Source organism: Manis pentadactyla, chromosome X (genome assembly GCF_030020395.1).
Source record: "Manis pentadactyla isolate mManPen7 chromosome X, mManPen7.hap1, whole genome shotgun sequence".
NCBI classification, from domain to species: domain Eukaryota; kingdom Metazoa; phylum Chordata; class Mammalia; order Pholidota; family Manidae; genus Manis; species Manis pentadactyla.
The window spans coordinates 146,354,381-146,369,782 of record NC_080038.1 but is presented as its reverse complement, the minus strand read 5'-3'; the positions used below and the strand labels follow the sequence as shown (position 1 = coordinate 146,369,782).

The 15,402-nt window shown below is 50.2% G+C and overlaps 1 protein-coding gene across 4 annotated transcripts; it reads right to left on the bottom strand.

Annotated features, from left to right (window-relative positions):
- Positions 1–6,332: 6,332 nt before the first annotated feature.
- On the bottom strand, positions 6,333–15,234 carry FAM50A (family with sequence similarity 50 member A). Of its 4 annotated transcripts, XR_005032318.2 has the most exons (15): positions 15,043–15,234; positions 13,730–13,814; positions 13,539–13,638; positions 13,134–13,279; positions 10,953–11,029; positions 10,802–10,868; positions 10,637–10,698; positions 10,294–10,370; positions 9,876–9,930; positions 9,698–9,746; positions 9,523–9,593; positions 9,318–9,428; positions 9,072–9,187; positions 7,398–7,991; positions 6,333–6,422 (listed from the first exon to the last, which is right to left on the bottom strand). XR_005032318.2 is itself a non-coding variant. In XM_036923598.2 (13 exons), exons 1-13 carry the CDS (start codon positions 15,151–15,153, stop codon positions 9,179–9,181), a joined length of 1,020 nt encoding a protein of 339 aa, XP_036779493.1. In that variant the 5' UTR covers positions 15,154–15,234; the 3' UTR covers positions 8,941–9,178. The 4 variants fall into 4 exon arrangements, 1 of the variants encoding a protein (XP_036779493.1); XR_005032320.2 differs by lacking the exon at positions 7,398–7,991 and having other exon boundaries at positions 6,404–6,422; XR_005032317.2 differs by lacking the exon at positions 6,333–6,422 and having other exon boundaries at positions 6,451–7,991.
- Positions 15,235–15,402: the final 168 nt, after the last annotated feature.

The following is a 15,402-nucleotide window of genomic DNA, read 5'->3' as shown; positions in this document are numbered from 1 at the left end:
TTCATCAACCCCCAAGGAAACCACCACACCCACTAGCCGTCGTTCTCCAGTCTCCCTTCTCCCACCTACTGGCACCCACTGCTCTCTTTCTGACTATGGATTTGCCTGTTCTGGACATCTCATATAAATGGATTCATCCAATGTGCATGTACCTTTTGCATCTGGGTTCTTTCATTTACCATCATGTTTTCAAGGTTCATCCATATTGTAGCACGGATCAGGACTTCCTTTCTTTTTAGGGCCAAATATTATTCCATTATATGGATCTATCAGATTTTATTTACCCATTCATCAACAAGTGGACATTTGGATTGTTTCCATCTTTCTGCTGCTGTGAATAATGCTGCTAGGAATATTCATGTACAAGTTTTTGTGTGAACACATTTTCATTTACCTTACACCCTTAAGTGAAATTGCTGGGTCACATGATAGCTCCATTTTAAAGATTTTTAGAAAAATGGCCAAACTGCTTTCCAGAGTAGCTGCACCATTTGGCATTCCCATCAGCAGTGGATGAAGGCTCCAATTTCTTCACATTCTCACCAACACTTTTTTTTTTGGTATTATTAATGAACAATTACATGAGCAACATTGTGGTTACTAGACTCCCCCCATCAAAGTCCTCTCCACATACCCCATTATAGTCGCTGTCCATCAGCGTATTAAGATGCTATAGAATCACTACTTGTCTTCTCTGTGCTATACTGCCTTCCCCATGCCACCCCTACATTATGTGTGCTAATCGTAATGCCCCTTTTCCCCCTTATTCATTATCCCTCCCTTCCCGCCCATCCTCCCCAGTCCCTTTCCCTTTGGTAACTGTTAGTCCATTCTTGGATTCTGTGATTCTGCTGCTGTTTTGTTCCTTCAGTTTCTTCCTTGTTCTTAATACTCCACAGATGAGTGAAATCATTTGGTATTTGTCTTTCTCCGCCTGGCTTATTTCACTGAACATAATACCCTCTAGCTCCATCCATGTTGTCTCACCAACACTTTTTATTATCTGACTTTTTTGTTTCTAGCCATCCTAGTGGGTGTGAAATATCTTGTTTTGATTTGCATTTCCCCAGTGACAAATGATGTTGAGCATCTTTTCATGAGTTTGTTGGTGTATCTTCTTTGATCTACAAAGAAATCTGAAATGTGTATTCAAGTTCTTTGCCTATTTTTTTAATTGGGTTTTTGTTTTGTTGTTGAGTTGTAAGAGTTCTTTATATATTCTGGATATTAATCCTTTATATATATGATATGCAAATATTTCCTCTCATTCTCTGGGTTCTCTTTTCACTTTCTTGATGGTGTACTCGGATACACACAAGTTTTAAATTTTGATGATGTAAATTTATCTTTCTTTTGTTGTTTGTGATTTTGTTGTCATATCTAAGAAAATATTGCTTAATCTAAGGTCACAAAGATTTATCTCTATGTTTTACTCTAAGAGTTTTGTAGTTTTCACTCTTAAACTTAGGTCCCTGATCCATTTTGGGTTAATTTTTGGATATGATGTGAGGCTATAGTCCAACTTCATTCTTTTGCATGTGTTGTCCCAGTTATCTCAGCACCATCTGTTGAGAAGACTATTCTTTCCCCATTGAATGGTCTTGGAAAGCTCATTAAAAATCAATTGACAGTGGATACATGGGTTTATTTCCAGACTTTCAATTCTGTTTCACTGATCTATATGTCTATCCTATGCTAATATTGTCTTGATCATGGTAGTTTTGTAGTAAGTTTTGAAACTGGGAATTGTGAGTCCTCCAAATTTGTTCTTCTGTTTCAAGAGTGTTCTGGCTATTCAGGGTCCCTTGCATTTCCACATGAATTTAGGATGAGCTCATCAATTTCTGCAAAGAAGTCAATGGGAGTTTAATAGAGACTGAATTGAATCTATAGATCAATTTGGGGAGTGTTGTCATTCAACAGATCAAGTCTTTCTATCCATGAACATGGATGTTGTGATGATTAATTTTATGTTTATTAATTTCAGCTTGGCTAGGCTATAGATCCCCCCCCATTTATTACTCAAACACTCATCTAGGTATTGCTGTGAGGATACTTTTTAGATGTGGTCAAACTCTACAATTGGTTGATTTTAAGTAAAAATTATCCTCCATACTCTAGGGGGGTCTCATCCACTCAAGGAAAGGCCTTAAAATTCTGCCTCAAGACTGTAATGTAGGAATCTTCCCTGAGTCTCCAGTTTGTTGGCCTGCCAACTTGCCAATCCCAACGATCACAGGTGCTACTTCCTCAAAATAAATTGTGTGTGTGTGTATCCTGTTCTGTTTCTCTGGAGAATCCCAGCTAAACAGATGTCTTTCAATTTATGTAGGTGTTCTTTAATTTCTTTCAATGATATTTTGTAGTTTTTAGTGTACAAGACTTGCACTTCTTTTGTTCAGTTTATTCCTAAGTATTTTATTCTTTTTGATGCTATTTGTAAATGGAATTGTTTTCTTTTAATTTCATTTTGGATTGTCCATTGCTGTGTAGGGAAATACAATCGATTTTTGTACATCGACCTTATATCCTGCCACCTTGCTGAACTTACTAGATCTAATAGTGTTTTAGCAGATTTCTTAATATTTTGCACATACAAGATCATATCATCTAATAATAAAGATGGTTTTACTTCTTCCTTTCCAATTTGGATGGCTTTTATTTGATTTTGTTGCTAGTTGCCCCGGCTAGACCCCCCAGTCAAATGTTGGATAGAAGTAGTTGCTTGCTTTTTAATCTTATAATTTGAAATTATTTCAGACTTACAGAAAAGCTGCAGGAATAGTACAGATAGCTCCCATGTACCCTTAACACAGATTCACCAATAGTTCATATTTTGCCCCATTCGCTTTCTCATGTTCAAGTTCTCTTGCTCTCTTTCTCATGCATGTATACACATATATTATATATATTTATGATACACAAAGATAATGTTTCTGAACTATTTCAAAGAAAGTTGCATACACCTTGCTCCTTTACCCCTAAATACTCCACTCTGTACTTCATAACCACAGTATAACTCCTGTATAATGCCTACAGCCACTTACATAACCATAAGATAACTATCAACATCAGAAATGTTAATGTTATTACAATAATATTATTTAAATCTAAGATCTTATGCAAATCTCACCAATTGTCCCCCTAATGTCCTTTGCAGCTTTGTTCTTTCTGATCCAGGATCCAGTCTAGGATCCCATGTTGCATTTAGTTGTCACATCTCTTTAGTTCCCTTTAATCTGGAACTTTCCTCTGCTTTTCTTGGTATTCCATGACATGGACATTTTTGAAGAGTGCCCGCCAGGTATTTGGTAGACTCTCCGCCAGTCTGGGTTTTGTCAGATGTTTTCTCATGAAGAGATGGAGGCAGTGCGGTATTGGGAGGATCCCACACCCTCTGGCTCTGGCCTCCCCTCAGGAAGCATGTTGTCCATTTGTCCCCTCACTGTGATGTTCACTTCAGGTTGGTTAAGGTAGTAACTGCCAGTTTCTCAAGTGGACAGTTACTACTTTTCCCTTTGTAACTAAAAAGCAGTTTGTAGGAAGATACTGTCAAACTAGGTAAATATTCTTCATCAAAATGTCACCCAATCATTGAGAATTCTTGCCTTAATGAATGATTACTCTGATGGGTGCCAAAGAGTGATTGTTTCTCCCTCCATGATCCTCCTGACTTCATTTGTTGGCATTCTACTGTCAGGAAGAGTTCCTCTGTTTATCTACCTATGTATTCATTATCAGTATGGACTTGTGGATCTTGATTCTGTTCAATGGATTATAATCTATTATTGGTAATTATTCATTTTTATGCTCAAATTGTCTCAGTTTGGTCCCTTAAGCTGGCTCCTGTGCCCTTCTGACACATCCCTATCATTCTTTAAGTACCTTATTATTTTTGGCAAGCCTCCTGATGTTTCTTGTATTTTCCTTGCCCCAGCCCTGGAATCAGCCATTTTTCAAAAGAACCCAGATTTCTGTTAAGGAGAGTAATATTTGGAAACCAAGATATGGGGTCAAGCTGTGCTCATTGCTACTGGGGTGTCATGTTCTTAGGCACTCGCAGCAGGCAGAGCTACGATATGTATGTGTGTGTGTGTGTGTGTGGTGTGTGTATAAAATCCTAAGTGCATGCTAACACCTCCCCTTCCAATTCCATAGCAAAAGTTCTTACTCTTTCCCCAATCTATATTTGTATTTCCCTTGTCCAGCAGTGGGAGACCTGGCTCCCAACAACATCAATATATTGACCCATTTGCTGGATCCTTCAGTACACAGGGGAACACCACCTCTTCCCATATCCCTACCACCTGATTCCCTCCCAGCCCCTTTAGGTGACCAATTTCATTAATTGCCTTCTTTTTCTTTTCCCCTTTTAAATTGAGCTTTACTGGGGGCATAATTTGCAGGCAATAAAATGACCCCATTTTAGGAGTAGTTTGATGAGTTTTTTACAAATGTATTGCCTATACCTATGCAATCACCTTCTGGTCAAGATATAGGCCATCTGCAGCAGCCCAGGGGGCCCTCTGAGGAGGTCCCTTTGTAGCTGCTACCTGGTGTTGGATGGAGGGGCCTTGGTCTCAAAAGATTTTCTCCTATGCTTTTACATTTTGTTTTTAGTTTTAGGTTTTACTTTTAGGTCTACAAGTTCATATCAAGTTCATTTTTCTGTGTGGTCTAAATAAGGCACGTGAGATCCTCGAGCAGCCATAATATAGTACCACACACTGGGGTGCTTACAATAACAGAAATTTATCCTCTCCCAGTCTGGAGGCCAGAAGTCTGACGCTGAGGTGTGGGCAGGGCCGAGCTTCCTCCAGCGGCTCCAGGGGAGGGTCCTTCCTTGTCTCTTGGAGCTTCTGCTGGTGGGGGGCGATTCTTGGTGTTCCATGGCTTGTAGATGGATCACTCCAGTCTCTGTTACCACGTGGCCTTCTCCCTGTGTCTATCTGTTTCTTCTCTTCTTTTTAAAGGGACACCAGTCATACTGAATTAGGGCCCATCTTCCTCCAGTATGACCTCATCTTAACTCAATTCTATCAGTAAAGACTGTCTCCACACTAGGTCCCAGTCACTGGTACTGGGGGACAGGACTCCAAGGTATCTTTATAGGAAACACAATTCAACCCATAACATCAGGGCTGAAGTTCACAGACATGTGACTGCTCCAGCACCATTTCTTATACACCATAAATGTAAAGATTTACTTCCGGACTCCCAGTTCTGTGCCATGCACCTATAGCCTATCCTTGTGATATACCATACTGGATTACTGTGCCTTCATAGTAAGTTTTCAAATCAGTAATGTGAGCCCTCCAGCTTTGTTCCCCTTTTTGAAAATTGTTTTGGGTATTCTAGGTCCTCTGCATTTCTATATAATTTGAGGATCAGCTTGTCAATTTCTACAGAAAAGCACGCTGGGGCTTGAGGTAGGGATTGCACTGAATTCATAGATCACTTTGGGGAGAGTTGTCATTGTGAGGAAGAATTCTAAGATGACTCCCAAGTTTCCCACCTCCTAGTGTACAAGCCTATATAACCCTGTCCCCTTGAAGCAGAACAGAACCTCTGCACATGCTGGGACATCACTCCCATGGTTAGGTTAGTAATCAGCTGACTTTTGAGTTCATCAAAAGGAATCTTATCTGTGTGGGCTTGACCTAAATGGGTGAGCCATTAACCTAGACTGGACCCTTCCTGAAGCAAGAGATTTGAAGCATGAAAGGGGCTATGGAGGGCAGAAGGTGGCAAGAAGCCTCAGGGGTCTTCTAGGAGCTGAGACCCTAGCCAACAGCCAACAAGAGAACAGGGACCTGCGTCCTACAGTCATGAGAAACTGAATTCTACCAAAACCACGTGAGCTTGGGAAAGGGCCCCAGGCTCAGATGAGAAGAGAGCTGGCCAATGTTGATTGCAGCCTTGCAGGACACGGAGCAAATGACCCAGTTACATCATGCCTGCACTTCTGACCTGCAGAAACCATCAGGTATATAATGAGTATTATTTTTCTTACTACACTGATAGACAGTGACTGCACTGGGGTATGGGTGGGGACTTGATAATATGGGTAAATGTAGTAACCACATTGTTTTTTCATGTGAAACCTTCATAAGAGTGTATAGCAACAATACCTTAGTAAAAGAATTTTTTAATATAAATAAATAATAAAAAATAATAAATGGGTATTGTTTTAAGCTACTGAGTTTTCATTACTTTGTTACATGGCAATACAAACCTAATAAAGTCATCCTCTTTAATTATATGATTACATTTATGTGAACCTTCCCCTATAGGAGCTGCAGGGGTGGGGGAATGAGGAGAGTCTGCTTAATGGGCACAGGGCCTCTCTTTGAGGTGATGAGGATGTTCTGGGGATACGCAGAGGTGATGGCCGCCCGACATCATGAGTGCACTGAATGCCACTGAAACATACATATTTAAATGGTTAATGGTTATTTTTATGTTATGTTTCCCCTCAGTTGAAAAATATTTAAAAATAAAGCCCACCGGCAGTTAGCAAATAAAGAAATGAATAATTTATAAACAGTAAATAAATAAATAAATAGGTAAGTAAATAAAATAAAGCCCCTTACTGAGTGACCACATGTCCCATCCCAGGTTGCATATGTTCCCCGACCAGTGAGTGGCAGTGTCCTGTGGGTGAGGCACAGGGGAGCCAGGACTCTCACCTGCTGGTGGGGCTGTAAAATGGGACAGGCCCTAGGGTGAGGAAATTGCCAGTATCTGGAGAATTAATTATGCTGCTTAAAAAAGAATGAGGAGGCTCTACATGCACGGATGTGGAGAGCCATGCAGGATATTCCAACATTTTGTTAAGTGACAAGGGCTGGACAGGTGAGGCATCTCTACGTCTGCCCTTTCATTCGAATGTGTGAACCAGGTGAAGACTTGGCCTCTACAGAACAGTTACAGGTAAACATGAAAAGTTCAGCATCCACTCCTCCTACTCATCTCCCAGGCCCTACTTCTGTGATCTTTCCTCCCTCCCTCTCCTTCCCTCCATCCAGCCCTGCTCACCTCCAACCTGTCCACTAGTGTCTTCAAACCTGCTGCTCCCTCTGCCTGGAACACCCCTCCTCCACTTCAGCTTGCTTGCTCATTTCCTGTTTCCCCATTTGTTTATATCCACACACGGGCATAGCCACCGCCCCCCACCCCCCAGCCAGACACACACCAGGAACGAAGCCTGGGTGAGCAAGGTAGGGCCAGCTTTCCCCTCTCCATTGTATCTTTGGTGCCTAGCCTACCCCTAGCCCACACTGGTCCCTGGAAATACTGGCAACCACTCAGTGATCTCAGTGGCCCTATGAAGTTCTAGAGCATCATCATAATCAAGGTCCCAGCTCCCCAACCTCTCCTCTGAGCTCCTCACTCACGTGGATCCAGCATCCCAGGGAGAGGGCTCCTAGGCCTGGACAGCTCCCTTCTGGCAGGAACGCGGCCTATGGCAGCAAGCAGGAACATGGGTGCCTGAGGCCACCCGGCACTGGTGGCCAAGCGGACCTTCTGCAAGAAGCTTGCTCTGCTGACCTTCTTCCAGCTCAGCTGCCAGCCTGCCACCACAGCCCTTACTTAGGACAAGGTGCTCCTCCCTTGGACCCCTGGCCCTGGTGCAGCCTTTCTGGCCCTTTGTTGCCAAAAGGAAGTAGGTATCTTTCCTTGACAGTCCCCTGGATCCTGACTCCAAAGGGCTACCCTCACTGACTACCCAACCTCCCAGGGACTTAGGGCTGCTTCCAAAAACCAGGTCCTTCCCTGCCAAGCCCCAAGATTGGGCCTCAGGGAGCTTGTTTCCAGAAATTGTGGGGCCAAAGGTGGCTCCGTTGAAAATCATCTGCCCTTAGGTGACCTGGCTGAGAGGGGCTCCTGGGCTTCCCTGAGAAAACCGTGCTGTTCTGATGGCTTCTCAAAGAGGGTAGCAGGGGTCGATGCAGAAGGTCAGATGATTCCCTCTTCAGGGTTCCTGGAACCTAACAAAAGGCACACGGAGGGCCTTGGACATGTCCCCCATGTCTGGGACCTAGGGTCAGGCTCGGCAAACCCAGTTCCTGGTGTGCCCCAAGGCACTCTAGCCTACTCTGCCCTCCTCCCTCATCCAAGTGACTGTGGGTGGCACTGCCTGACACACTGCCCAACAAGACACAGGGCCCTGCCCATGGGAGGGCATAGGAGTCCCTCCACCCAGCAAAGCCCACCACCATCAGGTCTGGACATCTGGGAGGTGGGGCCAGACCCAGAGCCTATTCCCCAGTCCCTCTGCTCAGCCGTGGGGAAAGGGAAGAAGAGCAGGATTGCTTGCCTTCCTCAGCCTCCTGAAGCTGGGCCTGGGGACTGGCGGCTGAGGCAGGGCTGAGGAGCGGGAGCACCCACCCCAAGGCAGATTCCCCCTTGGCGCCAGGACAGCGACTGGCTCCCCCCGCAGTTGGGGCAGGGCTGGCTGAGGTGGGGCAGGTGAGGAGGAAGTAAGGGCTGCCCAAAGCAAGCAGGCCTCCCCCATCAGTGCTGGGGGAGGGACGCTGCGAAAGTCCCAGGGTGGGTTTGTGCAGCTGCGGTAGGCACGTAGAGTGGCTGGAGCCCCAGGACAGCCATGCCCCCTACAGGTTGGACAGCTAAAAGATACTAGAGGAGTCCAAGGGCCTGAGAGGGAGGCCTGGGGAGGAGCAGCCCAACCTGCTAGGGTCAAGACCACCATGATGCCACGCGGGAGCAGCAGGGAGGGTGGGCTGCGTGCAGAGATGTGTGGGCCTGCCCAGACCCTAGTGAGTGGCAAATGCTCCCATTCATCCTCGACTCGAGCACTGCCTGAGCTCCTTCTTCTGATATTTCCAGAAGAGGCAAATCCGCCCAGACAGAAAGCAGACGTGGGGGGGGGGGGGGGCGGTGAATTATACACTCTCAAATGGCCAAAACAGTGAGTGATTTTTATGGTATATGAGTTTTATCTCAATAAAGAAAATTTTAAAACAGAACACAGCGCAGGTACCCCAACTCTGACTTGTACTCCTTTACCATAAAAGAGAAAAGCAGAACATGACAAACAGCATCCTCACATCTCTGAACGGCAACATCACACAGGAAAGCTCGCGGCCGGACGCTGGAGACGCAGGGACAGGCTGGGCTGGAGCCAAGGAGCTGGGGTGGCGCCGCCAGCCTGCACTCACCGGATCTGGGGTGGGCATGAGAGTTGGGGGAAGCCAAGCTGAGCAGGTCCTCTTGCAGGGCAGGGAAGCCCACCCCAGCCAGGCCAGCCACAGCCCCCCAGAGCCAGCTGCCCAGCCCATGTGCTCTCTCCTCACCGTGTACTTGTCCCACTTCTTCTCGGGGTCGTAGGGCTCCCAGCGACTGGCAGGGAAGATGTGCTTGTTCTTCTCATACCAGCTCCTCAGCACCACCTTGCCCGCGTGCGACTGGGGAAGGGAGAAGGGCCAAGCCCTGTGACTCAGGGCCATGCAGGGGACCTCCCCTTCCTTCCACTTCCCCTGGGTCCCTGCATCACTGTACCTCGTCCTTCTCCACCGTGGCGTCACTGAGCAGCCTCACATCATCATGAACATCAAAATTAAAGAGTGGCCCTGCAGGGGAGAGGTGGCCATCCCCCCATCACACGACTGCCCTGTGATACTGGGGCAAGTTGCTGGGGAAGGGGAAGGGGCGGGGCGGGGCTGGGCACACTCACCGCTCTTCCCCCGCGCCTTGGTAACGATGAAGTCATAGAAGCTGTGGTGCTAGGGGCCGAGGGCAAGAAAGCAACAGCTGATGACCCATCTTGGCTTCTCCCACCCAACTGCCCGCAGGCCTACCACTCCTCCTGCTGCCTGTCTGCCCACGACTGCAGGGAGAGAGAAGGGACTCACGTGGGGTATGATTAGGTCCTCCTTGATGTACATGAGCTGCTCCACCCCTGCTGACCTAAGGGAGAAAGGCAGGAGTCTGTGGACAGATGAGGAAGCAGCCAGCCAATGAAGCCTGGTGCCGGGGCTGGGAGGCAGTAGCCCAGAATGCTTTCGGGCAGGCTGCAAGGTCTGGCCAGGCCAGGGCTAGCACCCCACCGCCCTCCACCTCTGGGTTAAGATCTAAGGTGTTCCCACCTAAGCTCTCTAAGGGGAGAGGGCTGGAAAAACGGGCCTGACCCTCTTCTCAGGAGCACAGTGCCTAGTATGCCACTTTCCTATCCAGGGAGAGGTCACCCTGGTACACTGCAAGCAGTAGCCACCCCCTGGGGTCTCTGGGAGCAGGGCTGGGACTGCAGGCCCCACGTACACACAGCCCTACCTGAGCTCACTGAAGTCTTTGCGCAGGATCTCAAGTGCTTTCTGCAGGAAATGCTGCATCGTGTTGCCCTTTTTCATCTGTGTGAGTGGCCCAAGAGACAGTGTCCAGGAAACCAAAGAGTTGGGAAGGAAAGACGGAGGCCGCTGCCAGGGACCCTGGAGCCCTCACTGCTCCCACAGGGGCCCGGACCCTCTTATCCACTCCCTTCCAGCTCCCCAGGGGCCACCAACACGAAGGGGCCTGCGGGCTCCCAAAGTCAGGATTGAAAGCTTCTTCCCACTGGATCCAAGAAGTGTGGGCCTGAGGGGCACAAACAGCAGTGTGCAGGCCCCACACTGCCTACCTTGACTGTCCGCCGGTGCCCAGAACCATCCCAGTAACTGAAGGTGATTTCAATTTCCTCACCTACAAAGAGCAGCATTGCCACTTGGCCATTAGACCCAGGTGTCCCCACCCTTGCAGCCTCCCTGGGGCTCAGCGCCCAGCACCCCACTTGGCCAGCACTCACTCTTGATCTTCTCCTGCTTGGCTTCCCACTCTTGGCGCAGCTCTTCCCGGAGCCGATTCTCCTCCTCCTGGGAGAGGGCATGGGTAAAGGCGAGGCCCAGAGCTGCCCCGGGGGCAGGCCCACTCCTGGGCTTGGGGCAGGTTGCCTTTACCTCGCGGTCTCGGTCAGGCAAGAAGCTCGTGTCCACATCTGGGTTCTTCCCCAATTTCCTCTTCTTTGTGGTGATCTCTGGAACAAAAAGAAGCACAACGGTCAGCTGGACTATGGGCCCCACTGGGGCCCTCTAGACCTTTGTCACTGAGTTCTTGACTCAAATGCCACCTCATTGGAGGCTTTCGAGACTGTCCTGGCTGGGGTGCGCCACCTTCTGCTCCCACAGTGGCTTGCGCTGCTCTCTTTGCAGCACCTATGGAGACCTAAAAGGCACCCTTGCCAAGGGACACTTGGGGACCTGGCTCCTGTCCCAGCAGCTTAACAAGTGAAGGCCTCATTGCACTGGAAAAACTGAAGCCCAAAGTCCCACAGCTACTGACACTGGAGCCAGTTGGGAGAAGGGAAGGCAAGGCCACACTAAGGCTCATTTTCCCAATTAGGACATGCCTAACTTAAGACAGTGTTCTTCGAGCTGGCCTCAGCATCCTGACCACTCTTACAAGTTACTGAGGACTGTAGAGAGCTCCTCTCTGTTAGGGTTGTAGCTATCGACATTCACCAATTTAGAAATGAAGCCCCAGAAACGTGGAAGATGCAAGAACAGCAGAGCCTGTACTCTGTTAGCTCTCTGAGCAATGATGTCATGTCAGGGGGCCTCTAGAAAACTCCACTGTACTCATGACAGTGAGAGTGCAAAAGGCCATGCATGTCTTAGTATGATGATGAAAATGGTTTTGACCTCACCTCCCTCCCCTTTAAGCACCTTGGAGGCCCCCCAGGGGCACTCTTTTGAGAACTGAGGACCAGGGAGACAAGCCATCCCAGCCTGCCACTCCAAGGCAGGGTTCCAGACCCTTGGCTGCATGAGAGCTCAAAGAAATCCCATGATGGCCCCCATTACCAGGCCCTCAAAACAAAACTTCCACGAGGAGGTAAGTGCCCACAAATCCCTGGTGACACACAGCAAGGTTGACAGCCTTCCCCCAAACCTGCACTGTCCAAAATGGTGGCTCCTGCCACACAGACCCATGCCACAGCATGCTAATAATATTTTAGATACCAAATATTACTACATACTTAGTATTGCTAAATAGTACTGAAATTAATGTCACCTGTTTGTATTCCTGTGGCTCCTGTAAAACATGAAACCCTGGGAGGCTGCTCATAGTCTCTTCCTCCTGACCGGGTAGGCCACTCCCCTCCAAGCCATCACATGGGGCCTGTCCACACACCATGCACCACCATCCCCTGCCTCAGTTTACCCCAGCAGCATACCCTGGTCATTTGGCTTTCTACATCCGCCCAGGGCTTCCAGCATGCCCTCCCAGCCCTCCATTGTGCCCACCCTCCTGCTCTACTTCAGGGGTACTCATCTCATGACTCTACCCACATCCCCACCCCCGTCTCTCTGGCTACACAAGAAATTCCCCTCATCCTGAGGACCCAACTCAACTGTCTCCCTACAGGACACTTTTCCTGAGCTCTGGGCCCCAGCAAGGCACTCAGTGACCCACAGGACACCCCCAAGGAGATGGCTGGTGCCCTGCTTCTATCCATCTATGCCAGCCCTGGCCTGGCCCAAGGCAGGTATGTGGCACACAGGGGCACCACACCAGTTTCGTCCTTACTCCCTCCCCAGCCTTTCCAAGTTGTTCCTGTTGCCCTTTGCTCCCTTGGCTGAGATCTGCACATAAAGAAATGTGTCAATTTACATTGAAATGAATCAGACAGAATTAACAGTTTGGTGCCCCAGTCACACAAGTCACAAGCTCAGTGGCCACCTGGCAGCACAGACATGTTCTCATCATTGTGTAAAGTCCTACCAGTCAGCCTGGTGAAGACTACCTTCTCCCCATCTGGGTCCATCCTTCATGGCACCTATGAAGGGCAGCTTCTGGACCCTTCTTCATCAGGCACCAGCCTCATTCTGGCAGCCTCTCACACTGAGACCCCACACCCATGCCCAGAGGCCACACGCCTGGCTCTGACTTGCTCTGTGACTGAAGGCAAACCCCCTACTCAGCTCTTCATCTCCTGCCCTGCCCCACCAGGTTTGGGCCCATGGACACAGTGGGCCATCAAGGCTGGGTGGTGGCTGACTGTGCTTCTTCACTCTAGAGCCGGAAACCCCAGGCATTCCCGCTGGCAGGGTCCCCCCAGCCCCCAAGCCTGCCCTCACCTTCCCTCTCCAGCTCCTCCTCGTACAGGGCCGCCTCGTCCCCCTCCTCGCCTGCCTCCCACTCTTCCTCCAGGGTGAAGGACAGGCTGGAGATCTTTCGCTCGGCCTCCTTCTTGCGTGCCTTCTCTCGCAGCTTCTCCAGTTTCCTGCCAAGGCATGGGGGCCATTATACACCACATCCCCACCCTGAGGCCCCTTGGGTGGCCCAGAGCTACCTGTGTGCTCAGTGTCAGGCCCACACAGCACAGGCCCAAAGGAGTCCTACTGCTCTGGGTCACCTCAAGCTCACAGGCAGGGCTCTGATTACAACACAGGGTCACCCCTCCAAGATGCAGGCAGTGCCTGACCGCTGCCAAGCCCCAGGAGCAGGTCGAGGGGAGGGCTGCATGCTGGGAGAGCACCCACAGCTGTAGCTCCTTTGACTGTTCCTTCTTGGCCAGCTGCTTCTCCCGCTCCTTCACGAGAGCCTCCTGCTTGGCCTTCATGTCATTTAGGGTCACAAGACCTGTGAGGTAAGGGGCCATGGGGGTAAAGGCCTGCACCCGAGCCAGGGAAGTAACAGGCCTTTGGTTCCAGCAGAGGATGGTGTGCCTCACCCACAGTGCTGGACTTGAGCTCTGCCTCCACAGCATCATAGTGTGCAGAGAACTTCTTGTCAATGTTGGATTTCATTATGTTCTCCTGTTGGGGAGGGACAGCAGCAGTGAGGGCCACCTGCCACTACACTGTGGAAGTGGGAACCTGGGTTCTAGTCACAGATCTACCCCAGGACCCACCATGATGTGACCGTGAGAAAGACACATCCCCTTTCATGGGTCTACAGAAGGTTCCACAAGGCTGTGAGGGGTTCTTTCAGTGCTGAGGGACCCAGATGGGGTTGCTTCCCTGCAGCTCTGGTGCTGCTCTGGCCCCTTCCAGTCTCCCACTGAGGACTAGAGCTCCCACAGTAGCCTAGAGCCATGGGCCCTACCTGCCTTTGGCATTTTTCATACCCAGCCTTTAAGCCAATGCTCCGGAGACCCAAGCCAAAGGGTGACAGGAGGAAGTGAGGCGTGGCCTAGGCCCACTGAGCAATGTTGCTCCCTCTTGGCCTCAGAAGTTGCCAACAGCTTCCCATAAGGCTTCCTTGCTCCAGCCCAGCCCCAACCCACTTGGTACCATAAAGTTCCCTCTCTGGCCAGTGGCCTCCAAAGGAGGTGGCCAGCAGAGAAATATACCTCTGGCTGGCCAGAGAGTCCACACTGGGACAGTGGGGCCAGGGCACAAGCATGAACTGAGGCTAAGCCAGGCCTCTAAAAGTGGCTGCTTCCTGGGGTCCAGCTTCCACAGTACCTCACGTAGGAGCCTGCTCTCCCCTCACACTGTTGAACTGTTGAGTCCCTGGCTTTTTGGATGAGTACCCCCCAAATGCCCAAGCGGAGGACTCCTTCCTTCCTGACTGCCCATGGCCACTGGCCACTCAAGTGAACCGCTAGCACTGTGGATGCTGCAGCCTGCCTTTGTCGGGGAGCAAAGCGCTCCGGAAATGGGTCTCAGCGACTGATGATGTATTGGCCGAAGCCTTCGGGGCCTGCCCTTCCTGGCATCCACCGGACAGGGCAGAGGCCTTGCTCTCAGGGACAAGAGGCCAGGGCCTGGATGCTGTGCCCACGAAGGGTGCACCAATGCTACTAACTGGAACCATTGACTGTGGCTCCCTCCTTCTTGTAGGCTTGTCACAAGCTAGCTCGTCTTGGCCTTCTGGGCCCATTTTACAGATGAGCAGCCTGTCTCCAGCTCACTTCTGCCCGTTGCTGGAGGTCAGCCAGCAAGAGTCCCGCCCCAGCTTGCTGTCGGGGTCGCGCGGGGCCCCAGATGTTGGGGCGGCCGGCGGCGCGCACGCTCTCGGGCGCCCTGGCCCGGTCCGCACCTCGGCAATCCGCTGTTTCATCTGCTCCATCTGCTCGCGCTGCTTCTCCCGCTTCTTCATCAGGTGCATGGCACGGCCCGCCTCGCTCGCGGCGCCCTTGTACTGAGCCATGGCTGCGACGACGGCGGTGGCGGAGCACCCCAGCCACAGTCTCAACCGCGGCGGCAGCCGTGCAGTCTGCTGACGCCGGCGCCGTGACGTCAGCATTAAAAGACGCGCGGGCGCCCGCCGCCCCGCCACGTGACCACCGGCCGCTCCGCCCCGCCAGCCCTGGGTCCTTTCACCTTCCCGCTTCCGGTCTCCCGCTGGCCCTGGTTCCCTCGCGAGTTTCTCAACGTTAACGCCTGGACCAGGCAGGGT

What these genes read in the sequence shown, in the direction of transcription:
- FAM50A (XM_036923598.2), bottom strand. Translation starts at nt 15,153, where the DNA reads ATGGCTCAGTACAAGGGCGCCGCGAGCGAGGCGGGCCGTGCCATGCAC. An exon ending in CAAGCAGGAGAAGATCAAGA is followed by an intron (nt 10,699 to 10,801) that starts GTGAGTGCTGGC and finishes TGCTCTTTGTAG; the next exon opens with GTGAGGAAATTGAAATCACC. An exon ending in CAAGGCGCGGGGGAAGAGCG is followed by an intron (nt 9,594 to 9,697) that starts GTGAGTGTGCCC and finishes TCTCCCCTGCAG; the next exon opens with GGCCACTCTTTAATTTTGAT.